General features: G+C 22.9%; 1 protein-coding gene across 2 annotated transcripts; it reads left to right on the top strand.

Moving 5' to 3' along the window:
* Positions 1 to 11181: 11181 nt before the first annotated feature.
* Positions 11182 to 20993, top strand: LOC145849924 (stomatin-like). Of its 2 annotated transcripts, none has more exons than XM_082955038.1 (10): positions 11182 to 11303; positions 13163 to 13266; positions 13463 to 13535; positions 13915 to 13997; positions 14924 to 15033; positions 15702 to 15795; positions 18379 to 18434; positions 18848 to 18926; positions 19944 to 20035; positions 20296 to 20991. In XM_082955038.1, the coding sequence occupies exons 1-10, from the start codon at positions 11231 to 11233 to the stop codon at positions 20390 to 20392; spliced, it is 861 nt and encodes a 286-aa protein (XP_082811164.1). In that variant the 5' UTR covers positions 11182 to 11230; the 3' UTR covers positions 20393 to 20991. The 2 variants fall into 2 exon arrangements, with proteins under 2 accessions (XP_082811164.1, XP_082811165.1); XM_082955039.1 differs by lacking the exon at positions 11182 to 11303 and adding an exon at positions 11313 to 11399 and having other exon boundaries at positions 20296 to 20993.
* The last annotated feature ends 849 nt before the right edge of the window (positions 20994 to 21842 follow it).

Genomic DNA, 21842 nt, shown 5'->3' with positions numbered 1-21842 from the left:
TTGCTTACACAATTTAGGTTTATATGTTTTTATAAATAGAGATTCTAAAACACTAAGGTGATAATCGTTACGAGCTTTACTTAAAATTGAAAAGTTACTGTCATTATAGTTCTTTGCGCAATCTGAATTGTTTAATAAGTGTTCAGCTAATATTTTTGATTTTATTTTTTGTAATGTAGTATTTCTATAATAACTCCTTTTGTATTCATTAAGCTACCTTAAAATTTAAAATGTTAGGTACTAGTGTAAAGTAGTTTGTTGTTTTATGGTTCTAGGTTTTACAAAACATTAATAATAAATTAATAATTAATAATAAAAAGTGAAAAGCAAAATATATTTCAGTTTATTAGTTTGGTAAGTCTACAAATTTATCATTATTAGTTACCACTTATTTAATCTTTATTTTTATTTTGAGATTGTTACCAGCTTAATAAACTTTAAAGTCTGTATACAATTATGGTTAAAAGGATTATTGCTTTTAATAGCGATTTTGAAAAGAGTTTTGATTTTTAAGAAATTTTTTTTTTATCTTTTCTGAATTTAGAAAAGTGAACCCTAATTTCTGTTTTAAAATTTGTTTATATTGTTTTATATTGAATTCAATTTGCAATTCAAAATTTTTCATGTTTGAAAAAAAAGAGATTTTTTGAAATAAACATAAACAAATTTTTAAAAACCAAACAGTTTAGAAACTTTGAAAACTTTTACAAATAAAAGTTGTTTATTGTTTATGTTATGCATTATTAAAAATAAAATAACAGTGAATAAGACTTAAAATTGAATTAGTTACTCATGACAAAATTGATTTTTTTTTAAATCAAGTTTTTGTAAAACTTTTAAAATATTCAGAAATAAAATCAAACAAACGTTTATTAGAATATTTATGAATTTTAAAAATATCGAAGCGAGTGTTTGATTTAACTATATTAAGATAAAATTTTACCTCAAATATTGAGGACAATGTACTACAATCAATAAAATACTTTTTTTAATATAATAGGAGTAAGGTAGGTAAAAGTAGATGTATTTTTGAAGTATTTGTATTTTGTCTTGTTTATTAAAAACGGTTTTTATTATAAAAGTTTGAAATAAACTGTTAGATAAAAATTTAAAGTATAAACTTTTAGTTTTAATAAGTTTAACAAAAAATCGTTTAAAAACATATAAAATAAAACTAAATATAACTTTAAGAAACACTTTAACGAAAAACGTTTTATTTGTAAACTCATATATTATTTATTTTTTCAATTATTTAACAATAAAAATAAATGCTACCTATTTACTGAATCTAATTGACTTACATTTACTCTAAAATTAACAACATTATATATAAAGATATACCTTCGTAGTGATCAAAATAATATTAGCTGTTATTTAAAAACATAAATTTAAACAGAGTTTTATTGATTTTTTTCGATTTTGCTCATAACTTTCTTGTTAATATACAAAGCATATAAGTAAACAAAAAAATGTAGTTATTTAAGTTAATGTTAAAGTTTTTTTTTAATGAATAGATGATTATATTATTTGTAGTATTAATATCAAATATGCAGTTTGTGTAAAATTAAATTTTATCTATTGCCATTTTTTTAATTGAAAAAGATATGAAGGTTATTTAAAAACTTATTGTTTCTAAAAAAAACGCTTATATAAAAGTTTTAAATTTAGTTTTCGGAATTTCCTTACTAGCTTCTCAAAAATTTTTATTTGTTTAACTCCCTCATATCTTCTAAAACTAAAAAATATTCTTCAAGCAAAAAGCACTCCTTTGATAATAAAATACATAAATAGATTGGATTAGTAGAAAGAAATTTTTACTATTGCAAAGTTTATTTTAAAGATAACATTAAAAATATATAATTCAGTATTTTATTGTTTATCTTAAGTTAAATCAGCTATTTACATTTCAGTAAATTGTGCAATTTTTTTAATAAAGACATTGAATAGTATTAACATTTAAAGAAAATAACAGATTTTTTAAATAAATATGGATGAACTTATAAAAACCTAGATATTTTCAATCTTTAATAAACTTTGTGCAAATAAAGTTTGTTTATTGTTTATATTATTCATTATTAAAACTAAAATAACCGTGAAAACGACTCATAATATATTTATATTATAATATGCATTTTTTTTTAAACCAAATTATTTTATAACTCATTAAAGATAAAGAAAAAAAAACACGTTTAATATAACTTATGTTTTTTGAGAATAAAGAAGCTGGTGTTACTCAAACAAAAATAAAACTTTACCGCAATTGCCAATGACATTAAAACATAATTTAAAAAAAGTTTGTTTTAAAATGTAAATACATAAAAGCAAGCTAAGTAAAAATCATTATTTAAAAAAAATGTTTTATCATATACATATTATTGTGAGCTTTTTTTTAGTATTTTGTAGAATAACCTAAAATATACATTTTTAAAGCAGAAAATTTAAGTTTTTTTAAGTTCTGAAGTTAAAAAAGTCATAAAAAAACGTCTGAACAATATTAAAAAAACTTTTAAAAATAGTTTAACAAAGAGCTTTTTAGTTCAAATACTATTAATTTTTATTAAGTGTTTTTAAAATACAAAACCTTTTAACTAAATCTAATTGAATTACATTAAATTCAAGACTTAACAAAATTGTGTATAAAGATCTACCATCGAAATGTTTTTAACACGGGTTAGTGGTAATTTGTGTAAATATTTTGAGCTGAGTTTTATTGTTTATTTTGCACATTCTCACAAAAATCGTGTTATACTTTAAATCATTCAAAAACAGAAAGCAAGTGAATTTAAATTGAACTTTTTATTTTCTTAATAGATGCTTATATTACTTAAAATTTCAACATAACAAGTAAAGTACGAACTATACTTAACATTATTTTTGTCAACTAAGGATAAATTTAAAAAGTACTATAGTTGTTGAAACACTTTTTTTATCTTAACAGTATATAGACTAAATATTTTTTTTTAATTTATCGAATATGTTTTGAGTAAGTTTTGATTTGTTTTAATTTTCAGTTAAAAATCATGTGAAACACGTTTGTGCACATCTTATATAGAAAACGCTACTAAGAGTTGTTTATTATTAAATTGGTATAAAAATATCTATGGAATGAAGGTTTTTATTTCCTCTTAAAGTAAGTACTACATATGTAATTAAATATAATAAACTTACAAAATAAATTATTAACTGTATTTGAAAACCATTATTAGACTACAAAAGTCTACGTCAACTTTTTTACAGATTAAGTAAAACATTAAAGCTGTTTTGAAGCTATATTAAAATGCAAATGTTCAATGATTTTAAATGTTACACAGAAATTAATGAAAATAAAACATTTATATACTTAGTATTAATAATTTCAAGCTATTTTTAATTAGGGAAAATAAATTTAAGATGCTTGTCAGTTATTTATTATAATATTTGTTATATTTTATTTATCTAATTAATTAAGTTTTTGAACATTTTAATGATTTTTTCTAATAAACTACCATTTTAATGGGTGAGTTTATTAAAATACTTACATATAGTTGTGTTTTTTACTTTATTGTTGATATATATTTTTTTTAATTTAAATAAATTTCAATTATTAAAAAAAGTTGAGATTTATTAAGCAAAAAAACTTCAACATATTTTAGCAGGTCATACAAGGTCTCATGAAGTTATTGATTTATTAATGTGATTTTGTTCTTGTAGGTTCAATCACAGACGTAGATTTGTTGCTTTTTATTTTAATATTAAAATAACACATTCTAATAGAAAAGTTCTGTTATATATTCAATAGAAAAACTATTGTTCTTATGCATTAGTTCTATTAAAATCATAACTTTATTTCAATTCTACTAAAGAACTATCACTTATTTTGTTTTATCAAAAAAAAAAGTTAGCTGTTTGATTTCAACTGTTTAAATGTTAACTATTTTTATTAATGATCTAAAAAAACTAAAGCTTTCGTAAAGCGTACTTTTACTAATAATATTTCAAAAACATAAAAAACATACGTATAAGATTTTTTAAAGTAAATAGATATATATTTGTAGATAAATTTAAGTATTGTGTATTTCATTTTTAATAGCATAACACCAAATTTCTGGTATTATAAACCTTTAAATACGTTATAGGCAAACTTAGAATTAAGTTAATTTTGTTTAGTTTAGTATTAATTTTTGTCTAAAATAAAGCTAAGAAAAACAGCAGCTATCAAAGTTATACAAAACAAAATTAGAAAAACTATGAAGTGAAAGGTAATCTACATAAGTGACAAAAAAACTCATAAAAAAAAATTCTTAATTAACTTTTTTAAAACCAAGCATAATACTTAATATAACTCAAAGTAATTTTCGAGGTCGATAAGCCAGTATTCATTATATATAGTCATTATTAAATCACCATAAACTAATAAAAAGTTTTGAATAAATCGGACATATTTTAGTAGTTTTTGTTTTTTCACTAACTCAAATTTATTTGATTAAAACTACTATAACTAGACTTATCATAAATAAAATCAAGTTTTTATTACTTCCTTGTTACTTTTTTTAATAATTTTGATATCAGCCTTTATTGTTAGGTATGTTTAGGACAACAAGATAATATACATTATTTAGTGCTTAACGGTAGCAGATTGTTGTATAATAAATAATATTAATGAATATGAATATATATTCATTTATCAATTACAGATTATACTGTTTAAAATACTATAAAGTCAATGTATGTTAGATATAAATAGTTAAAGAGACAACTGATGAAATATGTTTAAACTTCACCAATGTTTTTTACGCTAGTAATCAATTATTTATTGTACTAGATCAACAATTGTTTTTTTGTTCGGTATTTTTTTTCAAGTTCAAAGATAACTTTTTATAGTTAGGCCGTAAATTGTTCCAGTTGGATAATAATCTTGAAAACGTTTTGTTACTTACAACTTGAATAACAATGTGAATATTTATTTTCCGATTTAGCAATTTTTCTTGAAAACTTTAGTTCAGCTTAAATTATTTCGTACGTAATAAGCTTGTTATTTATTAATTTAGAGAACTAGTTTCTTAACTTAATGGACTAATATTTATTTAATATTATTATGAACTAAAATTAAATAGTTTTATACATTTTTTGTCCTAGACTGCTTGATTATTTTTTTTAAATTAAATTAAACTAATTGACTTATTTAATACAAAACATTTTAATTTTGAATGTAATAAGCTGAATAGCGCTGTTAATTTGGACTATATTTTATAATACTTATTGAAGCAAGACATAACTAATATATTGGTTATTTTAATAGTTATACAATAAATTCTAACTAATGATAAAAAAGATGTACTATAAGAATTTGATCAAAAGTAACAATAATATTCATTAATTTTTTTTAAGCCATTTAAAGTTTTAGTTTTTTTAAGAAAACAAAGCAAAATTATTACAGCGCGTACAACAAAGACATTGACGTCAAACAATTGCCACGTCATATCATGTCATTATGCACTCTTTTGTACATTGCACTGCTAAGAACATGTTACAAAATATATTGATAACTTGTAGTTTGTTGTTACAAAAATTTAGTGTTTTTCAAGTTTTAGGAAAATTTTGTAATAACTAGAACACACAATATATATAAATACAATTATGTTTTTTTTTTATAAATGCAACGTTAATCGATATAGTATTGTTATTTTATTTTTTTATAATATTAATTACTTATCATGAAATAAAAACTACATTGGTCTATAAAGCAATGTATTAATGCTAATTTTAACTTATATGTTTTACTTTTTAGCAAAAATAAAACACGTTCCTTCTATTTATAGGTTTGTGTCATTGTTCCACTTACAAATGTCTCTCACACGAAGTTGTTATGAGCCATTCTTAACTTTTCGGTCAAGTGGGCACATAAGTGGACCACAAGGCAGTACTTAAGTGGGGGTGTGTAACAATAAGATAAAGTTTGAATTAGTTGGGTTCGTTTTAATGCAATGTTTGCAATTGTTTGTATTTTGAAACTGTAATTATAATTTTGTATAGTGTTTACAAAAGAGTAACAATAAAAAACTGAAACAAAAGTATAAATAGCTCGCATTTATGTGCATATTGTACTACTATTACATTGTAAGCTTATCGAATAGCGAAAAAACATGAACATATACTGTTTATATATACATATTGAATATATATTTTTTTCTATATGTTTTATAAACAAAAATATTGTTTTGAGTTATTTAACACGCTTTTGGATGGGTACCTAAAAGTAATTATAAAATAGTTTAGTTTGAAACTTGAATTAATTTTTGCGGTATATACATCAATTTGTTAGTAAAGACAGGATATAGTTTAGTTTTGTTTAAATAAAAATAAACCATAAGTATTAGCTTAACTATTGAAAATTTAAAGCTACGATTAATGCTATACCTTGGTTTAATATCTTATAATTGGATAAAAACAAGCTAGCTAAAAGGTTTAGAAACATTTGTGTGGTTATTTTGAATTTATACTACTTCTGTTTTAGAATTAACTCTGTAGAGCTTAAAAAATTTTTACAGCTATTAAGCTAATGATATTCGACAGTTTGTAGACAAATTGAACATGATTAATAACATAAACTATCGAAGTATTAAAACAGAACTTACAAAAAAATATAAAAATTCACATAATTTAAATATAAATTGAACATACAACATTAGCTAATCAAAATTTTTATTTTAAAACTCAGTTTCAAATAAGTTTTAAAGTAATAAAAATTTTGGTTAATTAATGGTGTATATTTTTCTCCCTATTTTCAAAAAAGTTGAGAGCTATTTTTGTTCAATATAGAACCTCAAATATAAAAAAACATATATTGAACTATACAGTGTGATTTTTTGCAATAAACTAAATTTTTAATGTTTGAATTTATTACGTTGTTTTTTTATTGTTTTGTTTTGTTTAGACTTTATTAACAAAATATAATAGCTTAATCAAGTAGAATACGATTTGTTTTGATAAAATTAGAATTAAGAAACACAGCTTGCGTATAAGCAGAGTAAACATAACCAACGGAAACTATTACAATTCAGTAGTTAAAGCTGTGATTTTAGTTTGCTTGTAGCTAAACAAAAATGTTGAAATTTGGATGTCTCTTGTGATTAAGGCTGACAAGCTAAATAAAAGCTTAGTTTTTTTTTTTCTGAAGCGTATACAAAACTATTTAAAATACCACGTAAATTGAGTTTAATCAATTTGTAAACGCAATATAATATAATTCCTTTAAGTTAAAATAAATTCCAAAGCATTTAAATAAAAGCTGGATTTTAGCAAGCCATGCTAAAAACGCGCAAAAATTTCGAGAGAAAAGAAAAAAAGTAACCTCAAAAATGAGAAAACTAGTGATTGCGTTGTTTTGTATCAATGATTTCTTACTGCCTAGAAATCAACACGAATGAAAACTTGCTTGAAGTTTCAACGCTTTCTTGAAGTTTATTTCTACTTTCTTGTGGGCGGGTTCAGTTTTGTTTTAGGTTTATTGATTTTTTCTTTAGAAGTTTTTCCTATAGAAAAAAAAGGTCGTGATTAGTTTTTATTCATTAGTTCAATGCTAGATAAACTAAAAGATTTTTTAAAATCTAAAAGTAAACACTACCATTGATTAATAAGTTTTCGTTTAATATAAATTTAAATACGAGTTTTTGTTAGGATAAAAGTGTAATTTTTTTATAATTTTTTTTTAAAGTAATTAAAACTAGAACAATTCTTTTCAGGTAAAAAAAATTTTTTATAACAAAAATCTATTTTTATTAAAAACACTGAAGCTAATTTACATTTTATGAAAGTTAGTGTTAATTATAAATTATTTAAGTTTGTTTGTACAGGCATTTAAAATAAACTTAACTACACTTTTAAACAAAGTTTTTGTTTTTTTAAAAATTACTTAAAAGCTATAAACTAATTCTAAGTCTAATAAAAATTAAAGTTTACTTTTGAGCGGAAATTACGTTTCAATTTAAGCAGCTTGTAACTAAAATGTGCAAGTAACTTTATGGATGTGATTTAACTTTTTTTTTCATAAAACTTAATTTTTGGCTCAGATAAAAGCAAATTGCAGTTTAAAAGTGAACTATCTTTTTATAGCTACGAAATTACTACATTTAAGTTAGATGCTGTTGCTAAAATACTACAATATATCCTCTAAGTTAGTAAAATTATGTAATAAGTTATAAATAAAGTATTAATATTTTGTTTAATGCAAAATTTTGTTTTTGTTAGTTGATCCTAATCATACTTTTACCCTTTAAACACAAAGTTGATTTATACAAGTTGTTTAGAATGTTGTTTAAAAGACAACTTTTAGATGTTTTAATTAAGCTAAATAGTTTAAGCAGTAAAGTTTAAGTTTGAAAATTTCGTTTATCTGGTTTTCTTAAGTATGTTGTAAAAACATGTCAATCAAATAATGGGGAGTAAACGCTAATTAAAAATTCTTCAGTTTCTTTTACTTCTGTTGTTGAAGTGCAACACTGCATTTTAATACCTTCGTAACAAATTTAAAAAATTTTCATCAAAATAAACATTTCTTAAATTAAACAAAGTAATCTTGAATAACATATTGTAAATTTTTTTTTGAAAAATTCTAAAACTTTACAAACGGAACAGTTTATGAGTACTAATGGAAAATTCCAAAAACAATTTAGATAAAGTTTGCGCCCAAAATGTAACGTAATTCTCAAACAGGAAGTGTTTGAAACAGCATAATCAAAGTTTAGTCAATAAATTGTTCAGTTTTACAGCACGATGACTAATGTTAAAGAAATTTGTGGTATTTTGAATAACTAATTTTAAAGATAACAGCGAAGTAGATCTACGTCACATTAGTAATTGAAAACTTACAATCTGTCAACATTTAATATTTTAAAATGTTTCAGTTAGTCGAAATGAAGTAATTTAAAGCTTGTCGAAACAAAGTCTTATAAAATTTTATATTAGAACATATCATTATTTTTTAAACTCATGTACTAATAAAAAAAAAACATTAGTAACTGTTCAGTAACAGTATGAATTGTGGACTTTATATTTTATATATACAAACATATCACATTAGTAGTTGAAGTTTTACAACATGTTACAAAAATATAAAGTTTTACAGTCTGTCGCCATTAAGTAATTTAAAAGTTTTACAACTTGTTGAAATTTTTATGTAGTATGGACACAATTACTCAGTATCACATACTAGTTTTTATAGAATGGAAAAAAAACTTGCGCTCGGCCTTATCAACTTGTTGTAAAGATATTACAAACCTAAGCTAATTATAATGTTATTGTTTTTGAATTCGTGTTTATTTACTGTTTAATTCTATATATTTAGAGGAAATTTTTAAAATTAGTTATGTAAAGTAAAGTTTTAAAATATAGTTTTTAATTTAAAGAATAAAATAAATTTTCAAGCTACTTTTATTTAAAAAAAAATGTTTTAATTTGTAAAATTATAAAACATATTAAAGTACTAATAAATCTAAAATGTTTATTTTATAATCAGCTGCTTGCTTAAAATAAGAATATAAAGGTATAATAGAAATAGAAAAATATAAAATTTTAGTTTGTTTTTGTTTTATGATCACTTAAATTATAATTAATAAACTAAAACTATCATATGGTTAATAAACCATTTTATGAAGTTATAAAAAATATTTGTATAAAGCTTTTATAATTACTACTAAGTAGATGTATTACACAAGATATTTAGCAAACATATCAATCATATGTCTTTACAAACTAATATAAACTCGTTTTATTGTAAGCATAATGTCCATGCAAGTGATATCGTTGTGTTGATACGTCACATTCTTAGTAACTAAAAACTTACAATGTTAACTTGAAGAAGTTGTTTAAGTACTTGGCAATTTAGTACTACATAAAACAATTAAACATAATTATTACTGCATACTTAACATTTGCTATACTACTAATCTAAATGTATTCTTTTTTTTTTCTTAACTTGTGTAAATATTTATTGGTATGTTTAAAAATTTAATTTATAAAAAAACTAAAACTGATTGTTTGTTTGACAGAAATTTCTACAAAAACTTTTAAGTTAAGAAAAGTGTAAGATCTTGTTTAATAAAAAATATAGTTGTTTACTTTAATATACGTGCATTTTACAAAACTATGTAATGAAAGTTACAGCATAGCAGTACTTCATCATAAGCTGAGTAATTTTAATTTCACAGATTTTCAAAATGACACAATTTATTACTTAGCTTTTGTTGTTCGAAGTCGAAGTAAGTAAGTATCATACATTTTCATGTTCTAAGTTCGCATAGCTAGAAATTCTTAGTTTAGTATAGGTGCACAGTAGAAAGTTATCTAACGTTTAGTAACTGTTACACCAAAGTTTTTCAACAAAAAAATTCTAGTTTTTACACAGCTATAAGTTTTAAGCTACGGAATAGTATTATAAATTATATGTAAATAAATAATTTTATAACTAGTATAAATTCCAAAAAATTCCAGAACTTTCTAGTTTGAGTTCGAAGTTATTAAATAGCGTGATAAGTATAGTGGCAGTAATAATTCTCAATTAGTAGTAAGTAGCTGCATACTTCACATATTTACCAAAATAACGTTATAGCTTCGGGCGTTGCTGCGTTTATCAAATCATAAGACAAAAAAGGCTTTGCTTCATGATTTGAGCAAATGCTCTATCAATTTCATTTTTATTAGCGCGGAGATATGTTACAATGCACAGCACAAATGTGTAATTTACTTAAAAGGTTACTTATATTTAAGCTTATTTTATTAACCAAATATTTTGTGCATTTAAACAGTGGTTAAAAACTATATATTTTTTGTTATTGTAAAGTTTTAATTTAACACACTAGTATATTTTAATTAAAGGTTGAGAATAGAAATTTAGTAATTTTATTAGTTTGAGTTTAGCAAATTTTTTTGTTTAAAATCTTGTTTTTATGCTAGACTACATATATATATATATACTTATTAAAAGATTTATTATGAGGTAGTATAACTTTAATCATTAATATGAAAGAAAATATTTTATTTTGTTTAACTTATAATTACATTTGTAGTACTAGCATTCAGTATAAAATTATTATAAATTTTGTAAACATTTGAAAAAATTTAAAAAATCCTTTCAAACAAAAAACGATAGTTCTAATTATGGTATAATAAATAATAAAAATAAATGGTAAAATTACATCCAGTTACAGTAAATAAACTAATAAAACACTAAACAGTTTTTATATAACTTATTACAATGGGCGGAGAGGATCAAACAAGTGTACCCATGGAAAACAACGGGGGTCAATATAATCAAGGAATTAACCTTCGTAAGTTTGATTTTTTATAATTGTAATAATGTTATGAATATATAGGTGTACAAATGGAAAACACCAGGGTTCAATACAATCAGGGGATTAACCTTCGTAAGTTTAAGTCTTTTATAGTTATGATATTTATATATATGTATATTTAGTGTACTATTGGAGAACAACAGGAGTTAATAAAGCAAGGTTTAGATTAAATTTCTAAATCATATTAGATAATGTATATTTAACTATAAAATCTTGTTTTGTGAGTTGTGTTTTTTAGAACTGGTTATCTCAGTTGCTTTATCTATGAAACTTATAAACTCAAAAAAACCTACAATATTTTATTCCGTGTCTAAAAAGTTATATAATTGTTGTTTTTCCCCTTTTTGCGTTTGTTTCTATTGAATGACAGCTAAACAAAAGAATGAAAACAACACTTAAAAAATCTTGAAATTTTTTGAAACCTCAATTATTTTAGCATTTTTCTCAATAGTTCAGCATGACTTAGCAAATAAACGGAACAATAAACTTTTTAATTACGAATGGAAAATTTCAAGGAATAACTTAAATGCAGAAAAAGTTCATTAAAATTCAAATGAGTACATAAAATTACATAAAAAAATAGCAACTTATAATCAAATTTCTAAATTTGTATAAGTTAAGTTTATAATGTATTTTAAAAATATCAAAACAAACTGTTAAAAGTATGAAACACCATTAAAAAACATAAAAACATTAATAATAACTTTATCGATTAATTTTTTGAAAATGTATTAAGTTTAAGACGTCACAAGTCTAAAGTATTTTACTTTTATTGATAAGATGTAAATGTTTTATGCAATGAAAGCTTTTTTTTATTTGCTTAAATTTTAATTTGTTTTAAATATAGTTAGCTAATCATAACAATTTAAGTGTATTTCTAACCAATATATAAACCAGAAAAATAAAATAACATTAAAAACTATAGATAAGTTGAAGAAAGGTATTTATTATCAGTGAGTATCTTATTAAACTAATGATGTTTATTTATTACACATACATAATATCATATTTACAAGAAATAAGTAAAATATTTTATGCACTTATTTTATTAATGTTAAAAATGTTTACAAACTACTAACTTTTAACTGTCAAATTTGAAATCTATAATTTTTTTCAAGTTTTAGTAAATAATTTAATTTTATATTAAAAAAAATGTAAATAAGCGTAACCTTGTTTGAAATAAAACAACTTTGTAAAAATTTACGTATATTATAAAAATGTCTAGAAAACAATTTAATTTTGATCTGTACTATTAAACATATAAATAAGTTTTAAAATAAGCTAATTTAAAAATATGGTAACATTTCACAATAAAATATAAAACAAAGTTTCAACCAATAGAACTTAATTCGATGTTTATTTGTGTAATATGAGCAAGTAAACTGCTAAATAAAGATAAGAATTTAAATTTCATATAAAACAGAAGAGAGTAAAAACAACTAATAAACTACTCGTATTACATTTTTTAAATTTTTTTATAAAAGTGTTCAAGTCATACGTTGCCATTCTTAAAATCAGCTTTTAGACTAAATTTTAAAAATAATCACTATTTAATAAATATTTAACATTCAAATTTACATACAAACTTCTATAACAGCGGGTGAAAGTATATTAGTACCATTTTAAATTGTGCAACTAAATACAAATATTTTTTCTGTAATTTTTATTAAACACTCAAATTTTAGAGGGAGAGACCAACTATTGTTTTATGGGAGTTTTTTTTACAATATACTCTCTTCAATTTTTTATTACATGTTAACTATGTAACTTAATGAGTAGCAAAGCAGTTATTATATGTTAGCTAACAATTTTTATATGAGTTAATTAAAAAACAGAGGGACAGACCAACTATGGTTTGATGGGAAACCTTCTTCTTGGAGTTAGCATTTTGTTCACTGTTATTTTGTTTCCATTCGGAGCCTGCTGCCTTGTTGTTAAGGTATGACATTTTATTATTATTATATTATAACCTATATTATGTTCTAACATACAAGTAATTTGGTTTTCATTTAAAATTTGTTATTTTTTATTAAAGCAATGTATTTTACTTGTCATATTGTTTTAAATACTCATTCAAAAAAGTTTAAACACTAAATGAATAATTTCAAAATAAATTTTAAATAATTTGTTACCAGGTTGTACAAGAGTATGAGAGAGCTGTTCTTTTCAGACTTGGAAGACTCCAAAGTGGTGGCGCTAAAGGACCTGGTACGTATACAATAAATGTATAGTGTTAGAATACTAAACATACAAACCGTAGAATATTTTTATGTTAATGTGTATACTGATTCTACAACTAAACTTTTTCTTAATCGCTCGATTTATTAGTAGTTAAGTAAATATATTGGCATTAGTCTAAATTAGTTTGTTTTCTGGCAAGCACATGAAGTTTTGAAATTAACTCTGATACTGAATTTTTCCTGTTATTTTTTTAATTGCATATTTTTAGTTTCAACAACACCAACTATCTAAACTAGTTATGTTAGTGCACTGAATTCTGTAAAATTTTCGATAATTTAAAAACATCACGGTTGCTATGACTACACAAAAAACATATTGGTTCAACTCATGTTTTATTATTTCACAGGACTTTTCTGTGTTATTCCATGCACTGACGAATTCAAGCTTGTCGATCTACGAACCGTGTCATTTGATGTACCGCCCCAAGAAGTAAGTTTTTAAACAGCAGTAGTTTAAATGTTATTATAAATATTTTGATCTGAATTACGTCATTAAAATATTTGTGGTCTATTATCTATTGTCATAAAGACTTATGTAACAATTAAATCATTATCTGGTGAAATCAGTTAAAAACTAAAAATTCATATCCTTTTTATTATAATTTAAACAAAAAGTTTCTGAATTCTTTACTTATTTTCATACATAATATAAAGTTTGATATTTTGTTTGCAGTTATTTCTTAAAAAGCGATATTAAAAGCAAAAAAAAATAACCAAGAATATTTAATATCACAGTACAGATATCTATTTAGTGTAATAACGGTAGATTAATATAAACTGTTTTTTATTGGTTACTCTGATTTCAAAGATATTTTTAACTTTATGTCTCCTGAAATTTATCAAGTATAAAATTCCTTCACGCTATCATGACTAGCAAAATTGTAATCTACCTATGAACTCAAGAAATTCCTAAAATGTTTTTTAAATTTAACACGACAATTTTTTTAGGTTTACTAATGGTTGCAAACTTATATAAAAATACTAAATATGATTCAATATACTTAGTTTAACCTGACTTTAAATTATACTACTTTACTACACTTATGGAGACAAACTAAACATCTAAATACATTTTCAAAATGCTTTTATTGCATTTATACTATGTAATTGTTTAATAGATCTTCAAAAAAAATTAATATTAGTTAATATTTAAGTTTCTTTTGAAAACCAGTTATAATAAATTTGAACTTTAGGCAGTGCAACAACAGCTATTGATACAGATGCTAATGTAAATATTAACGTAAAAATATACTTTTAAAATTTGAAAAATCAAAAACAATGCTGCACTTGCTTATAAAGCAGTAGTGTAATTTTAAATTTAAGCATACATATATATTGCAAAACATTTTTTTCTAGATCTTAACAAAGGACAGTGTAACCATCGCTGTGGACGCAGTTGTCTATTACAGAGTTCAAGATGCAACCATGTCTATTGCTAATGTGGCCAACGCAGACGGAGCTACCAGGTTAGTGTAGTATACTAATATATAAAATATATAGTGTGTATATTATATTAGTATATAAAGAATCGTGGAAAATGTTATACTAACTTTTAACTAACTGCATACGGATAATGGTGTCAATTGGTTCTCTTAGTTTGACACTAAAAGTTCAATAGAGTTTTACTGAGATTTTACACATACAATATAAGTATAGTAATGATCGTAGTTTAAAGTTTAATTAAGCATAATTTACAGATATATTGTATTATTGGTGATATACTAAAGCATAAATTTGTTCTAAGGTTTAAAAAAAGTAATTTACTTTATATAACTATTTAACCTTTATTTTTGTTGTTAAAAAGATAATATTCAAGTATTTACGTAGATTAAATATAATGCTATTAGTTAATTCAAGTAATAATGCTAGACAGTTAATACACATATAATGTGATGTCAATGATTTACCAAATAATAAAGTCGTTTTTAGATTGGTAAGCTTAAATTCTACTCTGTATAACTATTGAATGTTTATTATTTAACTAGATTGCTTGCTCAAACCGTTTTGAGTATTTTGTTTGCAACCAAGTTTAGATATTAATATCTATATATTTGCAACTTACTCAGTACACTCATAATGTTATGTTTATATTGTAATGTGTAACTTAGAAACACATTTAGTTTTAAAATTTTAGATTGCTTGCACAAACCACTTTGAGGAACATGCTTGGAACCAAGACTCTTGCTGAAGTTCTGACCGATCGTGAATACATTAGCGCTGGAATGCAGGTAAGAAAAACAAGTTGTTAACTAATAAAACTAAAAACACGAGCAGCTTTAAAAAAAAATAGTTACTAGTAAGTGTATGTAAATATACTTCAAAAATAAATTTTATACTTTGATTACAAATAAATTATATTTTGTTAAAAGCGGGAAAACACGTATACTGAATTATATATTAAAAAGAAATATAACATTATTTAAAAGTTTATATATAAACTAGATAGATATGAAAACGAATTTTAGCTCTCTTACTTTAGTACTGGAATACAGGTATATTTAATATTATAAAAACTTTGAATGTACCTATTAGCGTGTTAGTACTTAGAAAATTCTATAGCCAAAACTAATTAATTAATAATATAGTTTTAAGAAACTAAACTTAGTGCGAAAAAATAAATAATAAGCTATAAACAAAGACAAAATGCTACTTGGAAAAGTATATAATTATTTTTAGCAAAGTACAACGACTTACTTTTAAATAAAACTTTAAAAAGGTACCACCTTTTTAAACACAAACCACCAATTACTAAAAGAAATTTTTCTTTCTATCAGGTCATGTAGTAATATATTATTCATTACATTTTCTATCAGTAGTTCAGTGTTATTGACGTTTTATTAAACCTCTCTGCGCAAGCACAGAACTGTGTAACAAATTTATCATAGTCGTATAAAGTCATGTTTCTCTATAATAAGCTTTGAAATAAAATACATTTCAAGTTACCGGGCAAGATCGATAAGATCGACTTAAAGTCTGTAGGTAGCTTATATTAATGTGATTTAAAAAAGCATGATTCTGTATGTTGAGAACACTCAAGTTTTCATTGAATTTTATATTTTGAGCCTAATTTTGAGTTTTGCTTTTTATCCTTAAACACATACTACAGTGTTTTAAAAATATTTCTGTAACAAATTATCTGTTCTTCAATTTACTTCTATATATTAAATATTTCTCTTATTTGTGTTTTGTATAAAACATATTTGCAGCTACTTTAGCGAACCTAAATAATTAGTAGTTCAAATTAAAAAGAAGATAGAAGAAAGTTTAAGTGTTTATTTAGACAAAAAAGCAACATATTTACGTTTATGAAAAACAAAATAACAAATACTTAATCATGGTAATTTGTACATCAATATTTTAAAACGTGAACATACTAAATTTATCGTTTAACAATTGTAAGTGAATAGAATTTTTTTTTTCTTCAATTGTTTTGTAGTAATAAATTGTATAACTTTCTTTAAAAAAAATGTTCAAAATATAACTAGTTAGAAATATTAAGAAATTAATTTTCAGTTAAAATCTTTCATAAACTTACACTTAGAGTTAAACTAGTTTTTCATTAAGATTATCATATGTTTGTAAAGTATTTTATCTAAAATTAAAAAGTATTCCGTAAAAAATGGTGTGCTTTATTACAATTAAAAAGAGTTAACTTCTTTTAAGAAAAGTTTCAAAAAACTGTTCGAATTTAAAAAAAATTCATAATGTCAAAGTAATTATAAACTTTATAAAAATTGACGTTTAAACTTCCATTTACACTACAACTTTGTAAACACTTTGCACTAAAATATTAATAATAAATTTATAAGAAAACAACCATAAGTAATTTTTAATATGTAACTAACTATAGAAACTTTTTTTTTGTTTCAATAACACTTCCCATGAATTAAGATGAAAATTGAAAATAAAACTATGTTTTTTAACAGTAAATTTCCCTGTTAAATTAATAAACAGTACAACAGTACAACAAAAATTAATATCATTAGTTAATAAGTTAATATATTTAAGAAAATTATTCTAAACAGTCTATAAATCAATTTTTTGTTATAAATATTTTTTAATTAAAATTACTTTAATTAGTTTATTTAAGTAACTTTAAAGCTCCTCAATTCATGTGAAGAATAGTACAAACTGTTCCAAATAAAAAATAAATAATTAAATCTAATTCATAATAAGTGTATAAGCTCAGTAACATAATTTCATATCAAGTTACAATTTAGTCCTTTCATTCTATTATAATGTTGAATGTAATAATTTTAAAGTATCTTTTATTCTGAGTCTTCTTCTTAAAAAACATTTGATAAAACTCTAAATAAAGTTGTTTCTTTTTCTTTTAAATAAAACTTATAAATAAAAAACCGAGTTAAGTTCAGTTCAATTCAAAGAAAAATAAAATCATTTATTTAATTTCGTTGTTATTGACTGCTTTTCACAGCTGTGACTTTTATTGGCATTTACTTTTTTGATTAAAATTAAATTTAAAAAGATCGATATTTTACTGACCTATTCAACAACAGTTTTAAATTATCTAATTTTCCTTGGACTTAAATCTCTTCTTTTATTTCTTTTATGGACTATGCGAATTTATTTTAACACTTTTAAAGATGTATCATACATGAAATTTAATATAGATAAAAATTTTATGCGATGGCGTTTCTTTAAAAAACACATTTTATGACCTTAAAAACATTTCAATAGAATTTAATGTCGTAGAATACAAAAAAAATAGTTATTTTCAATAATTACTTTTTCAAATAGTTTAATTTTTTATTATTAATTGGATATAACTTTAACAAATTTAATATTTTCAGAATACTTTGGACGAAGCTACAGATCCATGGGGTATCAAGGTTGAACGTGTAGAAATGTTAGTCTTTATAGTAAAATTTACATAATAAAAAGTAGAAGGTGTTGATATGTAAGTTTTTATAATAAAATTTTACGTAATGAAAAGTAGATCTTGTTGAGAGTTAACTTTTATAATTGAAAGTATGATCATAATGTAATTAAATGAATATAAGGAATATTAAAGTTGAAGGTGTTAAAGTGGTGAGTTATATAATAAAAAACTTTAAATCTATAAACAAAAAATAATGTTAAATTTTAAACTTTTACAATAAGAATATCTATATTCAAAAAATTGTGTATACAAATATTGTATGTAAATGTTTTAGAAAACTTTTAAACACTGGTATAATTACTGATATATTTTCTAGATATTCCATTTAAAATTAAAAAGAACTTGATTTTATTTTTTGTGACGTCACTAATTTTTAACAGCAAGGACGTAAGACTTCCAGTTCAACTGCAAAGAGCCATGGCTGCTGAAGCCGAAGCAACCAGAGATGCCAGAGCTAAGGTTAAAAATTTTTGTTTATAAAGAAACAACATTTTGAAACGTTAAGATATAATAAATAAATATGTTTTACTATATCATTAGCATCTGTAGCTTTTTTTACTATTTTACTAATGTTTATAAAGTATTTATATTTACTTATACCTGATAGTACAACACAGTTTCTATTAGTTGTTAAACTCTTGAACTTAATCAGTAGTTATCTAAGTTATAATTAAGATAAAAAGTAATAAACTCGTGACAGAAGTTGCAAATGTTCAACATCACATGTTTTATGATGTCATAAAAAGTAAAAGAATGTCATGAATTTACTCATTATTACAAAACTTAGTCGTACTACTGTAAAACAAGAAATTTACAATGAGTTTTAATGCTTAAGTCTTATAAAAAAATATATTGTTGAAAGAATAATGTGAAAGCGCGCAACACGATTTTGTAAATCATTTGGTTGAATTTTTCTTAAATCGAAATCGGTCATACATGAGCTGTTTATTAAGCACGATTATTAAAGTTTATATTTTAACCATAAAACTATAGTTAAATATTAAAATTATAATAATACCATATAATCCCCAAAAAACGTTTATCGTTGCAAGGAGTAGAGTTTGAGACTGATTTTTTTTTAACATAAAAAAATAAAAAAATAGGAAGATATTAGCAGCTTACCAACATTTTTTAATTTTGAAACACGTAAACTTTTGATTATTATTCCAAAAATAATTTAAAGTTTTTTATTTTAGAACATGATCAACTATATAATATGTTATAAGTGAGTAGAATGCAACTCAGACCTAAAATTTATTTGTCAATATATAAGGATTTTAAAAGAAAATAATTCGGTTGCACCCTTGCTGTTCATTTATTACAATAGTTTATTCTGACAATTTTCACTTCATTTAATTTCAAGTGTTCGTACCAAACTTAAGTGTTAAGGCATGTAGTTCAGATTGTTTAGTTAATTTTGAGCAACTTTTTTAACCAAAAATGAAAAACTTACTAAAGTAAATGTTACTTCTGCAGGTAATTGCTGCCGAAGGAGAAATGAATGCTTCAAGAAAATTGAAAGAAGCTGCTGACGTCATGTCTGAAAATTCTAACTCCCTACAACTGAGGTATGTTAAAGTGATACTCTTTTGATATTTCTATAAATACAAGTTATAAACTGCTTTGTGGCACAACTTAAATTTTGTGGAGTTAGTTGCTTATTAACTTAACAAAAACTAAAATAATAACATAATTAGAAAAAGTTAATGGAACACTATTAAGGAACTTTTAATCAAATAAAATGGTTTTAACTTTTATAAAACATATTAAAAATGTGAGTTTTAATGGAGTACTAGTTGATTGTAGTTTCTAATATTTTTGTTTACAGATACCTCCAGACCCTGACTTCAATCAGCGCTGAGAAAAATTCCACCATAATCTTCCCTCTTCCCATCGATATGATGCAAGCTTTTATTAAAAAGTAAAAAGTATTCAGAAAAATTCAAGTTTCATTTTGTTTTAAAAGGGTTTAAACTCATTAAACTAATAGTATAGAAGTCTTCTTCAAAAATTTTTAAATTTAATCAGCTGTAACTTTCTTACCGAAAACAAAAAAATGTAATGTTAAAAAAGTATTGCAGAATGAAACATTAAAAGACGTGTAATATCTTAAATTCTTTAAAAAAAGTTGTAGTATTGTTACTTTATTGCGAAATCTTAACAAGTTACAAGTACAAATAAGTGCTTTATTTTACAATTAAAACCAGTTCAGATTGTATATTTCTTTTTATATATCATCCAAAAAAAATATTAATCAAAAAAAAAGGTTTTAAAAATTCCTGTTAAGCTACAAACTTTTTCTGGTTTTTTGTGTAAATTTTTTTTATGATTATAAATATACTTCGTTCGTGTTGATTGAGATTAGTTAAAACTTTTAAAATTTTATAAGGTGACATTAGAATTACTTCACGACCAATTAAATGTTTTAATATTTTTTATTTCTATTAAAGTAAATTTGAATCAAACTTGTAGTTTTATTCTAAGAAAAGTGTTTACCAATGTATCAAACAAAGTTTTTACTTTGGTTTTTCATGAATTCATTTTTGTTATCAATAAAACTATGACATACCTACTGACATCTGTTATATAATCTAAGTTTAAAAAAACATATTGTCTGTTTTTAAGTAAGATTTTTTCACCTTTGTCAAATTCAATCAAGTTTCATGCTATAACCTAAACTTAAAATATACTTCACAATCTAAACTTTATATGTATTTATAGTTGTAAATACAGAATTATTTATCTTTATTCTAATAAAACTAAATGGATATATAAAAGTTAAATATAAAAATGAAAACTACGATAATAATAATTCTTTAAATATTTGAAGCGTAATATTGTAAAAGTTTATAAACCACAAATTACTAAAAGGAATACTTTCTTGTTATAAAGCCGTGTAGTAATAAATTATTTAAACTATTTTCTATCAAGAGTTCAATGTCGTTGACGTTTTATTAAACCTCTCTACACCCGTACAAAATTGTGTAGCAAATTTAACACAAAGTCATGTTACATTATAACAAGCTTCTAAGAAAAATAGATTATTTGAGAATAGTATATTCTAGTAAAATCAATATAAATCGTCTCAAAGTATGTATGCAGCTTATATTAATGCGATTTAAAAACGGTTCGATGACTTATGTTATTTTAGAATGACTTTAAAACGCATCACGTTGTGTTTTAGGAATAAGAGTCGTTTTTAAAATATCTAAACAGTTGCTACTGTTTTATATACTTAATAAATTTTATATACTTAAATGATAATTACTTCATTTAGTTAAGAAACTTTTGAACTTAGTTTGTTATTAAATTTTTTTCTATTGTATCGATACTTTAGTAACATACATAAATGATAAGATAGTTTAAATTGAAGGT

The sequence above is a fragment of the Thalia democratica genome, chromosome 2, assembly GCF_965202585.1.
Source record: "Thalia democratica chromosome 2, ktThaDemo2.hap1.1, whole genome shotgun sequence".
In the NCBI taxonomy this organism is placed as follows: domain Eukaryota; kingdom Metazoa; phylum Chordata; class Thaliacea; order Salpida; family Salpidae; genus Thalia; species Thalia democratica.
This window is presented reverse-complemented; position numbering and strand designations above follow the sequence as displayed.

Excerpts from the sequence above, each read along its gene's own strand:
- LOC145849924 (XM_082955038.1), top strand. The coding sequence starts at position 11,231 with ATGGGCGGAGAGGATCAAACAAGTGTACCCATGGAAAACAACGGGGGT. Across the intron at positions 13,267-13,462 it reads CCTGCTGCCTTGTTGTTAAG|GTTGTACAAGAGTATGAGAG; the intron begins GTATGACATTTT and ends ATTTGTTACCAG. Across the intron at positions 20,036-20,295 it reads TCTAACTCCCTACAACTGAG|ATACCTCCAGACCCTGACTT; the intron begins GTATGTTAAAGT and ends TTTTGTTTACAG.